Genomic DNA, 19,668 nt, shown 5'->3' on the forward strand with positions numbered 1-19,668 from the left:
ACTTCTCCAAAGCGCATTACTTACCATTTTCCCAATCATTGTCAGGTATGGGCCAGCATGCTGATTCACAGCAAAAAGATCAAGGAGCCGAGTGTACCAAAATATGATATCCAAGCAGTAAAGCAGCCTCCCTGCAGTTTGAACAGGGGGGTTGGACCACCGCAAACCAAAACCAATCATAAACAGGATGATTGCTACAGAATCAGTAAAATTCCAGTATTCATAAATCCACACCTTCACCTTTTGGCAGAATTTTCCAGGTTCTGAGATAAATACCTAGGTAGAATTGGGAGGAAAATGCCATTAAAATCACATATACATTATTTGGCCTTTTCTGCATTATTCTGCATTATTTCTGCATTGGTCCGCATTATTTTATGATACTTGAGAATGTCTAATTTTCCCCCCTTTTTTTTCTTTTGTCTTGGACCCATTTACTGCATATTGCCATTCATCATCAATTGAGGTTTTTACTTAATCCACCATGTCATATTGCTCAAGATGCAATATCAAATGGGATAGCTCTTCCCAAAAAAGATGGATCCTGAACCTGAATCTATTCACTAAAGGGCACATAGCTCAGCGGAAGAGAGCAGCCAGTAAAGAATTGTTATGCACACATATTATTAGAAATTAACAAGCATTTTCTAGAGGGATGGTCATGATCTGCAGTGGCCTTTTCATTAACCCCTAAGTCATGGAAAGTACTGGCCTAACCTTGCCACTGGGAAAATAACTAATGTCCTTTATTTCAGAACAAAAATATAACGAAAGATCCTTGTATTCTGCCAAGGACAGGTTAAAAAAAGAAGTGCTGGCAACTAGCAAGGTAAAGAATGAAATGTTCACTCCTTGAACTGTAAGGTGCCCCAAAGGGATTTTAAGCTTCACTGAGCAAACATGTGAAGTGGAATCCTAGGGAGGAGGCAAATAAAATGTTTGCACATTGCCACAAGTGAAGCCAATTATGCAGTGCTATGTGAGATTACACTGATAAGTACCGAGCAAAGGAGAGATTTTGAAACATTATGCCCTGATCCTGCAAGAATTTATGCATATGACCACATAAATGTAGACAAGTGATCTAGACTAACTCACATGAGTAACTAGTTGCAGGGCCTAAGGCTTCAGCAATTATTTGATAAAATCTAGAGCAACAGAGCTTTGCAGCTATATATAACAAAGCCCTCAGCAGCTAAGCAGCTGCCCAGCTAAAATAGAGTGTCCTACAAAGTCTTTGCCAACAGACCAGAACTAGAACATGGATAAAGAAAATCAAGTAAAGACATCAATTTCAAAGTGTCCAACCAATGACACCAGAAAGAAGAGCTATTCTTTCTGCTGTCCTAGCATCAAGATGGTGCAAGAGCACAACAGTGATTTCAAAAGTATTTTTACTGTCCCTTGGAATTCTTCACCTCTCTCATACTGATTTCACAGCCATCTGAGTGATCTGTATTTGCAGTGTCCTTTGCTCAGAACTGTGGCTGGCTTTTTGTGGCTAGCTTTATTCCCCTGAAAGCACAGCGTTTCAAAAGTTATACAAAAGAGTATTCACATTACTGTTTGCTGATTTGTTATGTGCTGATTCTGCAGTGAAGGCATGTCAGAGCAGATACAATAACTGAGGAAATACATAGCTGTATTTGTCCCTAGACTGAGGTTTGGAGCTCAAGTTACATTCAGAAGTTTGGATCTAATCAACTGTAAATAATTGCAATAATTTTGATTGGAATATCTTTTTCTTTTTTGTGTGTGTTCAATAAATCCAGCATTAAAAGTTGATTGTATTTTTTCCTAAGTGCATTTATGGAAGGCTAACTAGACTTGAGGGAGAGCCATGGATTATTCTATGTAAAACATCTATTAATTCATAACAAGTTCTCACTCAGATTAAATATCTAAAGACAAATTTTATTACTAGAAGTCTAATGGTCAGCTTAAGAAAATTAAGGACCAGGTGCCTACATCAAGGTGCTAAACATCAATTCAGCAGTCACCTACACATTACCAACCAGCTCTACACAGAAAGGTAGAGAATAAAGGCCAAAATTTAAGATGCATTTTGACAGACCAAGAACTGGTCTTTGAATAAAAGAATTCCAATAAATAAATTCTCTGTATAATTCTCCCTAAAATAAAGCAGGATTTAGCATTCCCTGGTTACAAGAAAAATGAGAATGCAAATGGAAAAACTTACCTCCCTGACTTTTTCAATAGCAGTAGTGAAAATATAAATGATAACAAACCACTCTTGCACGCTTGGTCTTGGTTCCATCTTTACCAACACAGTGTAAGTAAAGAGCATGAGGAATGCCAAGTACGACATCTGCAAAACACATGGTGCATAATCCATACACACAAAAACCTCAAACAAATTTCTGCAAATAAAACAGCTGGTTGGCTTCACTATAGGTACTCAAACTACTGGGACACTGCCACGTGTTTGAGCCCAGAATCTTTATTGCAGTTCTTGAAAATTTTGTTTTGTTTTGGTTTGTTTTATGGGAATGTCCCTAAACATCATTGGAAATTGGCACTTTAATGCTGAAAAAATAGGTGGGAGCAGAAGGTAAACAATTGCAGCATATGCTCATCCCCATAAAAGAGACATATTTTTTTATCTTGGATGTTGGACTAGATGGTCTCCAGAGGTCCCTTCCAAAAATAACTATTCTGTGATTTTATTCTGTGATCTGCACACCATTCCTTGAATGCAAGGGCTGTCTTATGCCTTTATCCTAGCCTTCCCTAGGGATGAGCAACAATTCTCAAAGTTAAATAGGCAACTGCTAGTTAATCTGTGCCTTCCAAAACACAGGAATGATATTAGGTGGAAAAGACATATGATCACACCCTGATCTTAAACATCCTGAGCTCTACTGACACAGAGTTACTAAAACTGATTTAATAAATGTACATTTCCTATAGCAAAGGATTCCCTATAGACAAATATTTGCTTTTCCGGAGACAATTCTTAAAGAAAGGAACGTGAATATCAGTGAAGTATTAAAGGTACAGAAGGTCACTTTCAAATCTATGTCAGCTTTTGCAACTGACCATTGTAAAAGGCTGTGCTTGAGTTTTTCTTTAGTTCCTTATAATTGTTTTCCTGGGTTTTTGGGTTTGGTTTTTTGGGTGTTTTTAGTTCAGTTGCATGATTTTAGCAGACAATCTTTACACTTAACTGTCAGAGAAACATTCAAATGTCTTCCCATTTACACCCACCACTAGGTGACTGCAAATCCATGCTAGAAAAAGTAAAAGCAGGATTAAGTGGCATTTGAAGGACCAAAGGAGGGGTTTATCACTCCAAGTTCTAGAATGATGACTAACCGTGTGAAACCAGAACTTGACAATTGGTGCGTTGTAGAACTCATAGATTTTTCTAGCTCCAGTCAGGTTTCCTTGTCCACCATCTCCTTGGCTTTCATCAGACTTCTGAACAGCCTTTTCTACATCATAACCCCTCTTTAAAAGAAAACAGCATTTTTTAAGTAAAAAACAATGGTCTATAATTGCAAAGGGAGTGTTGTTTCAGGGGGAAGACAGACACAAATGTCTAAACTTAGTTCTGAATACACCAGCCATTACTGCAGCTTGGTTTTGTCTGGTTACAAATATCTCATTTGCAATAATCAACAAGCACTCTGTGAAAGATGCCCTATATGGTACAGCTACACTGTCTGTATATTTTGTATAGTATTTTGTATAAGAGTATTTAAGGAAAATCAGTAGCCTGGACTTCTGCTAGAGTCTGATAGATAAAATCACAAGCTAACATTAAGCAGAATGTGTGTGAGCACTTTTCCTAGCTGCCTCAGGTTGGGCTGCTCCCTTCCTGCACTAGGAATACATGTGAGGTTGGGAAGGACTTTCTCATTATGGCCAGCACAGAAGTGACATCCAGGACAGATGAAGTAACTTGTACCACATTCACTTAAGTCCATATCCAAACTAGGCACCTAATCCATACTTCTGGAGAGAACTGGCCTCCAGCCATTTCATTACACCTGATGAGCATCTTCTCACTCCTCAGAACTGCACTGTGGTAAAGAGACAGACTCTGGCACACAAATGACTGATCCTCACAGACTAACCAAAGTCTCTTTAGAGCTGACTGGGCTCTGTTCCCCGTGATACCATAACTGGTGGAAATCTTGGGACTGAGGCACGTGAGACATTTCTGCCTTGCTTTTAAACTCCAGCATCAGGATGGTGGGAGGCAGGAGAATACTCATAATGACCTAAAAGAGAGACACAAGATTAACTAAGCAGTGATAGCATAAACTTGAGGCCACAGTCAGCCATGCCTGGTGCCAGCACAAACCCAGTGCAATTCCACTGGCTGCAGAAGGAGTCACTGGTGCTTGGAATCTGTATCACAGAGTCTGACAGCCTCTGAAGATTTGTGCTGCTCTTGCCTGATTTCTGGCTTTGAAGAGTGTCATTGTATCTGGGATGCTTTCAATACAGCTCCCTGTGTCTGGAAAGCATCCTTCCCATCAGCAGCTCTGCCAGGGAATAGGCAATGTGGGGAACCACGAGCAGGTGAGGAAGGACTAAAAAGTGCTGAGAGAATGGGAAGAGCAAGAAAAATCCTTTATCCTAATGTGATCCCACATATGCTTTTGAAAAGAAATAAAACAGAAGCAAGAACTGTTTTCCCTCCCTTGCTTTTTTTTCCCCAGATGTTCACATTCCAACATATGCTTAAGCAGTGCTGTCTGAAACTGCATAAGCGGTGTCCATAGCAAAAAAACCCCACATATTAAGCATCTAAATAGCACCTGAATGGTCGGAAAAAAACAGAGCAATGCTACCTTAAACCAGGAGTTCTTCCGCATCTTCAAGCGTCCCATCCACATGTCGGTCAGCAGCATCTGTGTGCACGTGTGGGACACAAAAGGCCGCAGCCCCACGGACACAGCCAGCTTCAGGCACGTGGAGTTGCTCCAGTTTTTCAGTTCATAGGTCAGCAACTTCATGGCCATCTGCTCATTTTGTTTGAATGCCTTGTCCAGCACATCTAAGGCAAGCTGCCCAAACTCCCTAAAGCAGAAAGGAATTAACAGTCAATATAACAGGATTCAGTCCAAACTCAGAGTTACTGCTGAGAAGAGGTTGCTGTGAATACTCTGGTAACTCAAGTTCAGCTATCCATCTCAGTAAAGATGCCTTCTCCCATTTTTCTCATTGCTTTATCAATATACCTAATGAAAAACAATTTGGGATGTAAACCTAACTGTTTAGTCCTAATCATAACGTTTAGGGCCATCCTGTCTTGTCATTTTTCATTTGTTTTGTTCTTAATCTCACTCAGTGATCAAAATGAACTGTACAAAGCTTTCTGCATTTGCTTCAACCAACAGATTCACCACCACTGTGTGCAAACATTGCAGCCAGTTGCAAAAGTCTTTTCTTTTTGGACTGACTTTAAAGCACTTCTGCAGAGAAGAATCTTAATGGAAGGCACATACCCTCCTTCAAATTAAGATTTGGAGCTGCATACAAAAGAACAAAGTATGTTTTATTGCACCTTAAGTTTTTATTGAATCTGAGCATGAAATCTACAAAGCAGAAAATACATTTCTAACCAGAAAAACTACCAGAAAACACTAAATGGAAATTACAAACTCAAAGAAAAATTTTGGTCCACTTCCCTTTTAATTCAATCAGTTATCTAACTTTCCACTTAGTCTTACACAGAGCAGGATTTAAGCACTGATTTTGGTTTGCTCATTACTACTTGCTATAAATTTGAACAGGGCAAACCTATGTGCTATATGGCTTTTTAACAAATTGAACTGGAAGAAAAGCTGCAAAGGAAATTTCAGCCTTTCACCTGACCATTTAGCAGATAATGAACTATACATTACTCACCTATATTTTCAAATATGCATTCAGGTAATATGCAAATAGTTTTCCTTTAACTCTCAACATTACACACCTGTACATAGATCCATTATATAGTATTAATAGTGAGTATCTGAAAGTACTTTTTTTATACTCCATAATCCACAGCATCACTAACTTTACTAACTCTCAGTGGATTAGGGCAGTCTCTAACAATTCTCATCACCAGAGAACTTTAAATGAAATGAAGGCAGAACTCATACTTTGAATACTTCTTGAGTTCTTCTGAAGTGTCATCCACCATGTTGCTCTGTTTAGCTTCATGTGCCATTGCTCTGTAGAGTTTACAAGCAACAACAGCTTTGACCATGGCTTCCTCTCCATGCTGCCAGAAGAACATAGCCATCTTCTGTCTTTTCATTAATACTGCCCAAACCAGGAGGTCATTATACGGGTAGATGAAGCCAGTTGACTCATAATTCTCTGTGTAGTTTACATCCTCTTTTAATTTCTTCTTATACTTTGGGAAAGGGCTGGATCTTTCCTATAAATTTGTAAAAAAACAAAAGAAGGGGAAAAAAAACACAAAGAAAATCCCAGTGAATTGTTGAGATTCAGATTCATGAAAATAAAACTGCACGCAAATCTGATTTGCAAGTAGCAAATTATTTGATAGCTGTATACATTTAAGTCATAAACCACAGCTAGGACTATGTTCAGATTACCAATGCTAAGAAGCTGGTAACGTTAATGAAGGAAAAATACACCTTGCTCTGCATCCATGCCTTTAATAACTTCCCTTTCCATAGTGTTGGGCACTCTCCAAACACCATGATTCCCCATGCTTTTACTCCCCATGCTTTTATATGTGTCATGATAGAAGAAAAAGTACACAGTAGACTGAATTAAACACCTTAGATCCTTAAAGATTATTTTGTCTGTCTGTCACATTTGCTATACTTTCACATCTGGGTATTTCTTGGTGAATAGTACAGGGAAAAGAGTCTTACTGACGTAAGTGAGGAAGTCTCAGTGCTATCATGGGTTCTTTTTGGCTCTGACTAATCCCAACACAGCCATTTAAATCCATATCACTTTAATGTTTTGTCAGATAGATAAATAGATAGACAGACAGATAGATATTAAAGCTAATATTAAAGCACATCTTTGCTCTTCTATCATTCTTTCTCTGAATGTTTTTCTTCTTAACAGTCTTACTATAACACCTCAATAAGCCCATCATGGGAAAACATTGGGAAAGTCAGAAAACTCCTATGTTTCTTCCAAATTCAGAAGAATTTTTACACATGCTTGATACTCAGATATTTGGTGATACTACATGTCAGTGAATTAAAGCCCTTAGCAACTAAAGGATGGAAGTTAAAAATTATCATAGAGTCTGAGCTTGGTTTCACCAATAAAATGGCAAGATTTGTACTTTGTGAGCAGTAAAGTATTGTTTCCACTGCAATTTAAGTAGAATTATAAAAACTAAGAGCCTGACCAGCATGTCTAAAATTTGTCAATAAAATTATTAACAGCCTGATATTTCCTAAGCAAAGCCTAGAATAAGCAATTATATTACCTTGTATTTGTAAGGCTGTGCAGTCCTGAAGAACTGAGAATGCAAAGTACCTTCACTGGATCCCATGCCACTATCCATCTGATTACTCTGATGAAAGGCAGGAGACAGGCTTTGAGGCAAGGTGGAGACCACTCTCTAGATCCAAAAGCAAACCATAAAACATAAGAGGAGAAATACAAATTAGAAATAAACTTTTCTGGTACTTGCTGACTAAAATAGTGCATGTAGAAATTTATGTTATTCAAAAACCAGTGAGTCAAAAATCACCATAACTACCACTGAAACTTATACCATCAAGGAAAAAAATGGCCTGTTTCACATTTCAGTTAACAAATAAATATTTTCTGAGTCTCTGAATTCAAAATAATGATTTTCCACTCACAGCATTCCACGAAATGCAACAAGCAGGGTTTCAACAGATGGAATCTCCCAGTCTGGATGCTCTTCTGAGTGCCAACCTTTATAAAATGTGTCATAAGCTGTTTGAAAGACAGAACTCTCTGAACTTTTTGCTGACATTTTCCTTTGGAGGATAGCTCATCCAGCATCTTGGCAAATTTTGTTCAGTGTTGGCTAAGAGGTAAGGATGTTAACAGCTGAATCCCTAATGCTCTTCCCAACAATTTCTAATGATATGATTATATGGTTTCACCTATCACTGTGAAGGTCATATTTCATTAGGAAGGAAGCAAAAAGTGTTAGAACTGCTCACATCTTTTTAAAGCATTATGCTAAAAACTAGTGACACACAGAAAGCTCTGTCTCCCTGTTTCTAGTCACTCCAAGTTACAAGTTCCATTACTTCTTCTCATTTTCCCTGATAATGATGAGGTTTTTCTATTAGTCATGGAAAGATTTCATGGGGATGGGAGGGTTTTTTTGTTTGTTTTTTAACATATGGAAGTACTTAAATGTCCAGTTTTACTTCAAAAACTGGGGGTCATTTTTATGCAGTAAACCTATACCTTCTGCAATGTTGGGAATGACTTTCAACTAATTTATTGAGAAGTTTAGCTGTTTTTAACCTACTGATTTTGGAAAACCAACAGGGTTAAATCTGCCCTAAACCTACTTCAAGACACGTGGAATTTAGTATTTCCATGAGGTGGTTCAAGCTGCAAGAAGTAGATATGTAACTGTTTCAAAAAAGAAAATGGTAATTGGCACATTCTTGTCATACCTTATTGATAGACAAAATGCAACCCAGATACTGGACACAAAGGTAAATTTACTGAACTAATAAATAATTTAACAACCACCAATGCTCTTGGGGATTTCTCTCTTTTATTTGCAACCTCTCTACAGTTCTCAAACAGACAAGCATGGCACATATTTACATGATACTCCTCAGACAAACCAGGATGACAACATGAGCTATTTTCAGGTGTCACATTTTGGCTTTTCTTGGTAACCAGTGTTTTGGAAGAAGCTACCTTGTGTTTTCTGTAGAGATCATTGTAGAGAATTCGGAAATTCTTCCTTGTGTAGCTGCTCTGATAAGCTTCACCAAGGAGGTATTCTATCACCAGTCCAATGTCAATCAGTGATATCTTGTAATCCAAAGAAAGGCTATTCTGAAACACCAAAGGTCACAAACATTTCATTATGCTGTTATGTGCAACATTCAACCATGTTATAGCCCTCCTGTTGTAAGGGAATGTCTGGATAAATGTGTCAAGAAAGTGTACACATTCATTAGGCATATGGAACTCTTCTAGAAAAGAGGGGAAAATGTGATTCCTGCAGTTCACTGTACCCACATTGCATATTTTGCAATGTTCACAAGATCAGCTGCATCCAACAGTGAGGGTAACAGTTCTTCATGACAAGGACCAACAGCAGAGGTACAGATAAAAACCTTCTCACAAGAGAAAATTAGCATGGTACGATCAAGCACTTTGATTAACTAAAATTGAAGAAGTAGCTGAAGCATGTATTTAAGCTGAAGCAGAGTCATAATTCCTAGAGACTGGAAATATCCTGTTGAGGCTCAAGACTGTCTTGACAACTAGGACAACAGCAGTACGTGCACTAGCTCTACCTTCTGAGTATCTCACCTCTTCTGCTTAAAGCACCAGTGCCCATCTTACTTCCACTGTCCTTCCAAGACCCAAGGTTTGTGACAAATTCTCTGAAGAATAAATTCACTTCCATGCAGATTTTAAAACTTATTGGTAAAACCTCAACTGCAACTTTTTGAAGTGAAAAATGAGCCTGTATATAAATGGGATCAGAGATGTTATGCATTCCTGGCAGTGTAAGCCCTTCAGATTGTGAAAAGTCTTTTTCTTCATTGGGCTGTTTTTTCAATATACTTCAGTAGCAAACCTCAGTACAGTCAGCTAAGGCCACTCAGCCCCACATCACTGAAAATTAGGCAAGTATTTTTGAATACCTAAGCTTGTAGATACTTCTCTCTGCACTAATCCCTATCTTTTACATCATCAGAGCAGACTGCATGTATCTTCATTCAATTGCAGCAGCATCAAAGCTGTTCACAGTAACAGAAAATATTCTAAAATCCAGGGTCACATCACTCTGTTGACTGCCCCAACTACAGTGTCACCATGCTTAATCAGACTGCAACTGCACAACCCATTCACAGAACACTTTTGTGAACTTACAGAAGCTCAGGTAAATAAGGCTTTTCAGCAATTAGACCTGTTTGCAGATCCCAAATTTAGCTTTGAAATTGTGCAGATATTTTTTACATTAATTCCATTACTGTATGTCAGGTGCCAAAAGCTTCTTATTAGATCACACACTGGGTTTTCCCAGTGTCCTGAGATATAAAGACATATATATATGAATATATGAATTTTAGAGATGTGATCATATCAATCACTTCAATGAACAAGAGAATTTTCTCAGCCTGGAGAAGCTCAATGTTTTTTCAAGATTTAGACCTTTCAACCTATAGAATCCAGATTTATAACATAAAATAGATCTTGAATATGTTTATCAGTATGGAAAAGCACAGAAAACAGTTTTTTGGGAGACCAGGATACCCTACATCTATCTAACGAATCATAAATGGAATTGACATGAAAATGACCCACAGCAGCAAAACAACACCAAAAACCCAACAGAACTCTGCAAATAGTCAGACTTGCTATTTCATCTTAGCAATCACACCCTGGAAAGAATTAGCCAATTAGTCTAGACTTGGATCTAGGAATCTCCTGTGCTGAAGTCTAGATGCAAAAAGCACAGCTCATCCCTTTCTGGCTAAGCAGTGCTGTGAGGAACAATAGCAGAATTGTGAAATGAATTAATGATGTATCTAAATAACAAGGCTCCTACTAAATCACTAATGCAACCAGTGCTCCATGCAGTGGTCATCCACTGCCACCTTCTGTTCTCCTAGGCAATGCAGCACATCCAAATATTATCTCATGTTACAATATCTTTTCATTACTGCTCTAACAAGGAAAGACCTTAACTTTGGGGGAAAAAATAGAAAACCTTAAAGCAAGGATCAGAAGCACTGCATTAATTCACTAATCCTTTTGTACTATCACTTCAAAATATCAATTTAGTAACGTGAGAGAGTCTGATCTGGGTGAACTACTAGGCTTTGAAATTAAGGTACAGGACCTTGGGAGCCTCAGCAGCAGTATATTGGTTAATTGCTTAGGGGTCAGTGGAATTAAGATTAAACTATTTAGCAGATATAGCACTGCAGTAATGAAACTGTCACTTCTATTACCAAAATTCCCCTGTATTATCTAATAGCAGCTTGCCAGTGGACACTGAAGTATTAATCTAGCATTTTTGTCCTCAGCCTTCCCTATGTCTATTACCTGTTTCACATCTCGAACTAGATGGTGTAAAAGCAGATTTGATGGTCCTTGTTTCTGTGGCATGAATAGAAAAGACAGTAAACAAACATGTCACTCTACACTAGAAAATCAATACATATAATATATATAAGAAACATATAACATAACATAATTAATACAGCAGCTTAAGAAAATCTACAAAATAAACTATTGTGATTCAAACTCTCCCCACTCTACCCCCAAATCTTTAAAAAAAAACTTCAAAACCAATCAGCAACACCTCCACTACCTTAAATCTTGACTTATTCTAGAAAGAAGCTGATATAGCTTTGGTCTAAACAACATATCACTTACAGCAAGGTAAGCATGTATTACATATCAGATTAAAATCTGAACATATTTCTTACCAGCTTCCAATGAGTACTCAAGCTAGTGACAGTGAGTCAAAAACAACAACCTGGTACACCATTCTCAAACCCCTGCATTACAATCAAAAATAACCAAACCCATTAATTTTCCTTTTTTTTTTCCCCAAAAGGCCTTCATAAAAACATGGCCTAATCATCATACCCCTTAAGTAAAACAGCATTGTTTCCAGGCTTTCATATCTAAAGTGGTACACTGGGATTTCAAATACTCACTGTATTGTAGAGTTCTTCCAAACGAGATATGGTAAGAAAACGGTGCATGTTTACTCCGTGTTCTATTAACAGTTTAACAAAATCCACACGATCCATGACTAAAGCATCCAGCATTGCCCGTTCCAAGGCACCAACCTCCAAGTGGACAGAGTTGAAGGAAAATATTAGAAAATTAGTTTTGGAAATAAATAAAACATTCTTGAAGCTAGTAATCTCTCCACCACAGTGACTTGTCTCTATGTATATTTAAAGCGCAAGTACAAAAGAAAAAAATGCTGGAGGAAACATCTGTGTAAAATGCCAATAGAGGGGAAGGAAAACAGTTTCCATACACCCAACATCTCTAGAGCCTTCTACAAATGTTGCTTCATGACCAGACTCTGATAATCCATTCTCTACTCTGTAATTCAGTTCAGAAGATAAAATAGGATATTGCAGGGCATGGAGGGAAGCCTTTTTCTTTTTTTTTTTTGACACATGACAAAAGCTCTTTCAAAGTGCCCTAGAGAAGTCTCTCTAGAACTGCAAGTTCTTTAATGCAAATTTTCTTTCAAATATGAGAGAGAATATGTGTTAGAATAAACTCCCTCAGAGGAAACATGAAGCAGAGATCTACCCACAAGCAGTGTCCAAATGGTGGAAGTACTCTACTCATGGCATTTGAACAGAGCTCAGCAGGGCTCATACATGCAAAGTGGCAAAGGAGTTAGACATACAAGGTTTGTATAAATCCATATAAAGTTTTTCTACAGAACACATATGCACAGGAAACACCATGGGATGAGCAGAATGAGGAGGCTGGAGCACTAACAGGGCAGGTGCTAGTGCTAAATTGAAAATATTACATTCAATGTCTGTATTGAGGTTTGACAGACATTATTTTAAAAGATGACTAATAAATGTTACAGAATTCTTCCACATAAAAAGAAAACTTTTCCACTGATCCTAAAAAAATCCTTATTGGGTTTTTTCCAGAAATATCTGAGAATGACTGGCCATTCTTGCATTAAATTTCTTCTAACAGTCCTTGAGCTGGCAGTGTGTCTGAAGAGGTCAGCAGCCCATTGATAACTATTAGAATGGTATTCTTTGGTATTTGAGGTAGAGTCGACACTTAAACAGAAACACAACCACAGCTGGTTATAACCTTCTAAACTTCTTTCTAAAAAGAAATGGCCACAACACGTGCATAATTATACGTTTCCAACATCTAAGTAAACAGAAATATTATAGGAGTACCCAGACAATCACCAAAAAACTGCCCCTAAATATGTAACTCAAAATTTGAACACCCAACCACAATAACTTAGCAGAAACTGGAGAACCTGACAATTGCAGGTCTGGCAGTACCATGACAGTCAGAGGGTTGCTTCACTTTAATCAAGAAAGCAACTAAGTTAAAGGCAAGCTTTAAAACCATTCTTGTATGTTTTCTTTCTTTCTTTTTTTTTTTTCTTTTCAGTGCAGGAAAAATTTTGGGGTTTTTCCCTACCTCAAAAGGAAAAGCATTCAGGTATATATGTCATCCCAATTTTTGCTTGGAGAAGAAGTAAGAGATGTGAGGCTTGTTTATTATGAGATCTTTAAATCTTACATGAATGGGAGAACACAATGGCTTTTCATTCAAAATAGTGCTAAACTTTGTACTGAAATAGATATGAACAGATACATTGGCTTTTTTCAAACATATCAGAAGCAGAGGAGTGGGAGTAGGGGGACTGCCAGTGGACCTGTAAGGACAGAGGATGACCAGGTATAAAAGAAACACTTAAGGCTATTGTAGACACAGTAAACTAATCTGTTGTCCTACTGTTTACCAAACAGGCTGGGAAAGTCACCTATCAAAGCTGTTCTTTATGGCAGAAAAATCTGAGGAACTGTGTCAAACTGAAGTATCAGCAGAAAAGATTATAGAAACCATCCATGAAGTGGTAGTGGCAAATTGTCAGGACCCTGTGGTATTCACCTAAGAGTTTCCAGAGAACTGAAGTACAGTTGAAATTGGCCCCTTTGACATCAGAAACACAGACAGTAGATATGAAATATGCAAATTGTTAAAAAACCAAGTTGTCAAAGTATGGCATATCAATAGAATTAGGACTTCGTAAGGGCAAATATAACAGAAGTACAATAATAACAACATGAAAAAACACAGCAGAATAAGTGGAAGCAAGGTAGTTACTTTGTAGGAAGAAATCAGAATTTTGGCAGTGACAGGTAGAAGAAAGTTTTAATGGACCTATCTTCTGCAATCATTAATATAAACCAGCTATAAGTTAGTAACATTTTTAAAAGGCATACAGCCTATTAAGATTTATCCTTTAGTTAATACAGAACAATATGTAAAATAATAATTTTTCCCTAAATATCTAAATGAGAATATTGAGTGCTGATCTACCTATCCCAAAAGATAACTTTTACATCTGAATATTCAAGTACACAGAAGAGCAGGAAATATTGTTAAAAATATGGAAAAACCAAATTGATATTCACCTTGGAAAAGCCAAGAGTAAAGAGGCTGAACTGCTCAATCAGTCCCTAATCCCTTCTGTGTTGAAGAGGTAGGAATCAGAAAAATGTTATTTCCCCCCCGCACAGAATCATAGAATGACTTAATTGGGAAAAGATCTTTAGATCATCAAGTCAATCAGCAAAGCTAACACTGACAAATCCACCACTAAACCCTATCCTTAATGCCACATCTATGTCTTTTAAGTAGTTCTGTGGTTGATTACTCAACACATCCCTGAGGATCCTGTTCCAACAGCTGATAACACTTCTCATTAATAAATTTTTTCCAATATCCTGTCTTTAATTCATGGATCTTCTTCTTTAATTCCTGGATCCCAGGCATAGTCCTCCATATATTCAGCCTTATGCACCACAAAAAAATATGGTCTGGTGATTAAAAAAATCAGGTCTCTTGTTGCAGCAAACAACCAGCTATGGCCACTCAAATACACACAACTGCCCATTTTTCAAAATTTACATTTTAAAGAAGAAAACACACTGGGGACTGAAAAAAAATCAAAAATCAACCTTGTAATTCTTGGCAGGGAATGAAAGAGTACTTCTGGAAAGTACTTCTCTGACCATTTTATTTCTTGAAGAAAATATTAATTCATGTAACAAATGGGAAAAATGTGTTGCGGCGCATGGAGTTTTATATTTGTCACCTATAAAAATCTTCTTATGTATCAAAAAGACTCATTTATGAAGGGTTATATTTAAGTACTGGGTTACATATGAAAATTTGAAAACCATAATTTAAATTTAATTAAATAATTAATTAATTTAATTGCTACTGTATGTTCTTTCATACACATGCAAGTCTAAATCCTGGCTTGCCTTCTGCAAGGACCTAAAAATGCACTTAATTGTCCCAAAACACGGTCCTGATAAGATAAGCCACCACAACAGAACCTGAGATAAGCACAGATGGCACAGCAGGAAAGAGTTAATTCCATGCCTAAGGGAGGTAAATGTTTGGTTAGCATCTGGACAAAAATTCCCACTGTGGCAAACTGTGAGAAAGGAAGCAAGTGCTTATCTGCATGCCAACTCAAGTAATGGGAATGGGATTTCCCATATGGGAACAGCACATCTTGTGAGTATCTGGTACTTAAACTGTGTAAAAGTGGTGCCTCCAGAAGGACAGCTCAGGCACCACACCTCTGAAGACCAGGGTGAAGAATAAGCAACAGGACACTGCAGGAATCCCTGTGGTAGTATCTTCTGTTCAACCCCTCTCTCTCTCACTCTCTTTCTCTGTCCCCTTCTCATACCTCACACTCACTGTTATAAAATCTCTACTATTGAGTATGGTCACTTCTACACCTTAAATTGAGTAGAGACATCTCTTATAATCAGATCATAACTCTCTCATTACAGCTATTCCTAAGAAACTACATCTAAAATAATGACATTACTTTTTTTTTTTTTTACCTGGTGATTTACGCTGGGATTTCTGTATTTCTGTCTAGAGCTAGGAAAACAGATGCAACATCCTTTTGGGGTTTATATCTTTGGAGAAAAGAGTATTCTAAGCTACAATGACATATCCCTAAGCACCACTGACTGCCAACACAGGCTTGAAAAATGCATACCCAGAATGAAACTGAAACTACTTGGAAAAGCTCACAGCAAAACCAACCTTAGGATATCATCTCTTCTCTGAAAAAACAAATACGATCTGACGCACTGCATAGTTGAATACTTCACTATTTTAAGGGTAATGCTCTGCCAATATTGAAGCAGACTACACAAGACTGAGTCCAGTCTTCAAACGATTAATTAAAGCTTGACAAATGCAAATCATTAAAAATTCGTCACCAAAAAAAAATGTAAAGATATGGTGAGAAAGAGCGGGTAATAGTACCTTCCAGTGTTGTCCATAAACAAGTATGTGTTTCTTGGCAATATCTAGCTGGTTCCAGGCCAATGCCAAATCTAGCTGATCTGAAGCAGATATATTCGTACCTAGGAGGCAGCAAGGATTTATCAGTTTCCACATATTTAAGTTACTCCCTTACTTTGTAAAGATAAGTCAGTGAGCCGGCATGTCAGATAAAAACAGGTCGTATTTTTCAATACCTTTCAAGAGTGCTGTCAGAATTGCCAAATCAATGTCCTGCTCGTCTTCTGACTCGGCATCAAATATGGTTATCTGTTAGAATTGCAGAAGTACACTGTTTGAGGTGAGGCAGAGAAGTCTGTAGTTATTTCTCCTTTGTATGGGCTGTGGTAGATTAAATCATACACATTTCAACACAAACAATGGCAAGGGTCCAGACACAATTTTCCTTTGCTTCAGACAGAAAGGGCACCATTTTGGTTTTTAATGCAATGGCACCCCAGGAAAATTGGAATAAACCTACTGCAAGAGTCTACATGAGTTTGTTTCCTTTTGATTAACCTCTAAACCTGAGAAATGTACAAATGCAACATTGCTGATATTCACTCAGTTCTCAACTAGAAAACAGACACTCGAATAAAGTAATACAAAAAATACTAAAAATGTACTGGGTAGTACCCATTTTAGTGATTATTAGTCCAATTATCATTATTTGTTTAAATACTGGGAACTTCATCATATTTGAAATGTTGTGACAGAGGTAAAGTAACTGGAAAAGGGGAAACAAAACTACCGTTTTTTAAAAGGCTAAAAAGAAAGACCTAGGGAACTACAGGCCTATCAGTTTCAGCACAAACATGGAGCAGATGCTCCTGGAAACTACGCTAAGTCACATGGAAAATAAGATGGTGACTGGTGGCAACCACTTGAGTGGTTTACTCAAGTGCATGGCCAGCAACTGGAGGGAGGGAGGGGATTTCCAGTTACCAGCGGTGTTTCAGAGACAAGTTCTAGCACAATTCTCTTGTGAGAAGGAGAATGGAAGGAAACCTTTCTAAATTGTAAATAAGACTCTAGTGGAGAAGAAAAATTTATGAATTACTTGATCTTTCTTGTGAAAACAAAGATATTTGGTCTTTATTAAAATCAGAAAGGCTCTCATTTTATTAACAATGTTTGAAACTGAAACTTGATAAGTTAACTAAACAAGCCCTGTAGAGCTATTCAATATAGAAATTGCCACAGACACAATTGTGTTATCTTTATCTTAGATATAACACCTTTGCCTATGCCAGCCCACCAGAGAAAGAGCAAAAAGAGTAACAGGAAATGAAGACCTGGTAAACTCAGCACATGAGCCCTACTCACAGAGTCTCTGTGTTTCATGCATTCCATCAAGACATGAAATAGACGACTGGACTTCTTCTGTTCCAACCTAAATATGTTCTGAATCATCATTAAGATCTCCTCCTCCACCTGAGGGCACAGATCCCTGGAAAACAGACATATAATCAATGACAATTCTATTTTAGATATTTCTTACCCACCCAAATGGCTCTTCAGGAAAGCTGAAACTTTCCTGAAATTTCTTTTTCTTCTACTTCCCTGTTGACTTAATCTGTTATTCAGCACAAAGAAAAGTTGTCCCATAATATAAATTATTATTCACATACACATTTGTTCTGACATACATATTTACTGTTGAAAATACAACACATGAGTAAATTAACAATGTTCAAAGGATTTTCTGTGAACATAGAGCTAAAAATTACTGAAAGTGATTTTTATTTCTTTCAATAAAGAAAGAAAAATAGACATAAAATGAAATTCCTTACCATTTACTCATTTGACTTCATCTCTCTCCCATTTTTCCTCATTTTTGTCTTTATGTTAACCTTTCCATTCACATTGTCTTTGTTTTTAATGGAAGGAATTTTTTTTAAATATCATAAATATAGGGGGAAAAGCAAGTGAAGAAAAAAGTTCTCAAACACACTAGGGGTAAGTACCACATATCCAAAAGTATACTCATGAAAGACAATAAGTAAACAATTAGGATATGAAGTTTATTAAATTTTAAAGAGGTGCCCTGTGTTGACTCCCATTTTCTTAAATGGGAGTGAACACAGGGCACCTCTTTAAAATTCAATTTTTTATTTAAAAAGCTCTTTGACTTTGAAAAACTTTTACATATAATATTAATTTGCTGTACAAACATATATTGTTATGTCCAGTTCAGATGCAGAATTTTCACCAGGGCAGGTTCAATAGAGTCTGCAGCTGAGACTGGACTGGTGGTGACACAGACACCTCGACAAAGGTGACAAATCTGGGCTACCACTGAGTAACCCAAAACCAAAGATGAAGAAACGTAGTCTTCCTTCTACTCCAGCCTGAGGCTTCTCCAGCAGTGAACCCCAGCTCTAGTCTCAAAAGTTTTGTACAATCCAAATCCAAGCCCACAGACAGAATATTGATAGCTAGAGACACGGCTGAGCTGAAACAATAGCAAATACTCTGGGGGTAGTCCATGAGTGTGTCTCACCAAAGGTGAGAAATTTCATAACTCAGAGTAGCTACATGCAATTTTCTCTCTTAAAAAAAGCCACAGCAAATTTGGCAGAGTAATAATCTCAGCACTAGTTTGAGGCAGGGAAGAAAGAAACTCCATTCTCTTACCACAGAAGTTAAAACTGGCAAAAGACCAGAGGGGCATCATTACCAGAAGCATTAGAAATGATCCCAGTAGTTTGAGACAGGGGTTTGCCGCCGCATGGCAGGCCAGGGAGGAGGAGCATGGTGCCACTACTCACCCCGTGTCCCCCGTGTGCTTGTGGGCAAAGGCCAGGATATCTGCAGCTCTGCCAGTGCCCTCGTAGACCACCACCGGCACAGCTGGGCTGGCCCTCACGTACTCCCACACCATCAGGATCACACTGGGGCCTCCTTCCAGCACCAGCCCGACCATGGGAACACCTTGGCCCATTCCTGTTTCAAAACACACCTAACCAGTTACAAACCAATCTCAGTCACACACCCAAAAGTCAAAACATTGGGGAAAAAATACTTATACGTGGTTCAACATGGAGAGGAAATCATTCCTTCACCATCTGTCATTTCACTTACATCTTTTAAGACTTTCAGAAAACTTCTTCAACTAGATCAAAAAAGATCATTAAAAACTACTGAAAAAACTGAAAACATCAGGAAGAAAGAACATCCTTCTAAATATCCCTCTTCCCTTTATAATAGCTGTCACATGCAAGGGCAATTGAAACATGTTCAACAGCCACATATTTACATATTACCACATATTTACAGACATAGAAAAGTAATCAGGTATTTCTTCAGAGACTCTTCTCAGTGTTACATCAGCACTGCAGGTTTTTTAAACAAACAGAAAAGAATTTCAAGTACAATGCAATAGAAATGAAAGTGAAAGCCTGACTT

At 37.7% G+C, this 19,668-nt stretch overlaps 1 protein-coding gene across 10 annotated transcripts in view; it reads right to left on the reverse strand.

Annotated features, from left to right (window-relative positions):
- TRPM6 (transient receptor potential cation channel subfamily M member 6) overlaps positions 1-19,668 on the reverse strand; it is a 99,848-nt gene that overhangs the window by 44,574 nt on the left and 35,606 nt on the right. For 8 of the 10 annotated variants that reach the window (XR_010031090.1, XR_010031091.1, XM_063179963.1 and 5 more), the window contains 14 exons: positions 19,032-19,206; positions 17,587-17,710; positions 16,458-16,530; positions 16,243-16,343; positions 11,865-11,999; positions 11,245-11,298; positions 8,875-9,015; positions 7,442-7,576; positions 6,120-6,400; positions 4,824-5,052; positions 4,101-4,247; positions 3,337-3,471; positions 2,201-2,329; positions 25-276 (listed from right to left, as the gene is read on the reverse strand). Coding sequence is in view for 7 of the 10 variants with exons in the window: in XM_063179963.1 (XP_063036033.1) it covers positions 25-276; positions 2,201-2,329; positions 3,337-3,471; positions 4,101-4,247; positions 4,824-5,052; positions 6,120-6,400; positions 7,442-7,576; positions 8,875-9,015; positions 11,245-11,298; positions 11,865-11,999; positions 16,243-16,343; positions 16,458-16,530; positions 17,587-17,710; positions 19,032-19,206 (2,111 nt within the window). In the remaining 3 variants the exon portion in view is untranslated. Of the gene's footprint in view, positions 1-24; positions 277-2,200; positions 2,330-3,336; positions 3,472-4,100; positions 4,248-4,823; positions 5,053-6,119; positions 6,401-7,441; positions 7,577-8,874; positions 9,016-11,244; positions 11,299-11,864; positions 12,000-16,242; positions 16,344-16,457; positions 16,553-17,586; positions 17,711-19,027; positions 19,207-19,668 lie in introns of those variants that run through there. The other 2 variants (XR_010031092.1, XM_063179970.1) reach the window with 2 other exon arrangements.

Source organism: Melospiza melodia, chromosome Z (assembly GCF_035770615.1).
Source record: "Melospiza melodia melodia isolate bMelMel2 chromosome Z, bMelMel2.pri, whole genome shotgun sequence".
Taxonomy (NCBI): domain Eukaryota; kingdom Metazoa; phylum Chordata; class Aves; order Passeriformes; family Passerellidae; genus Melospiza; species Melospiza melodia.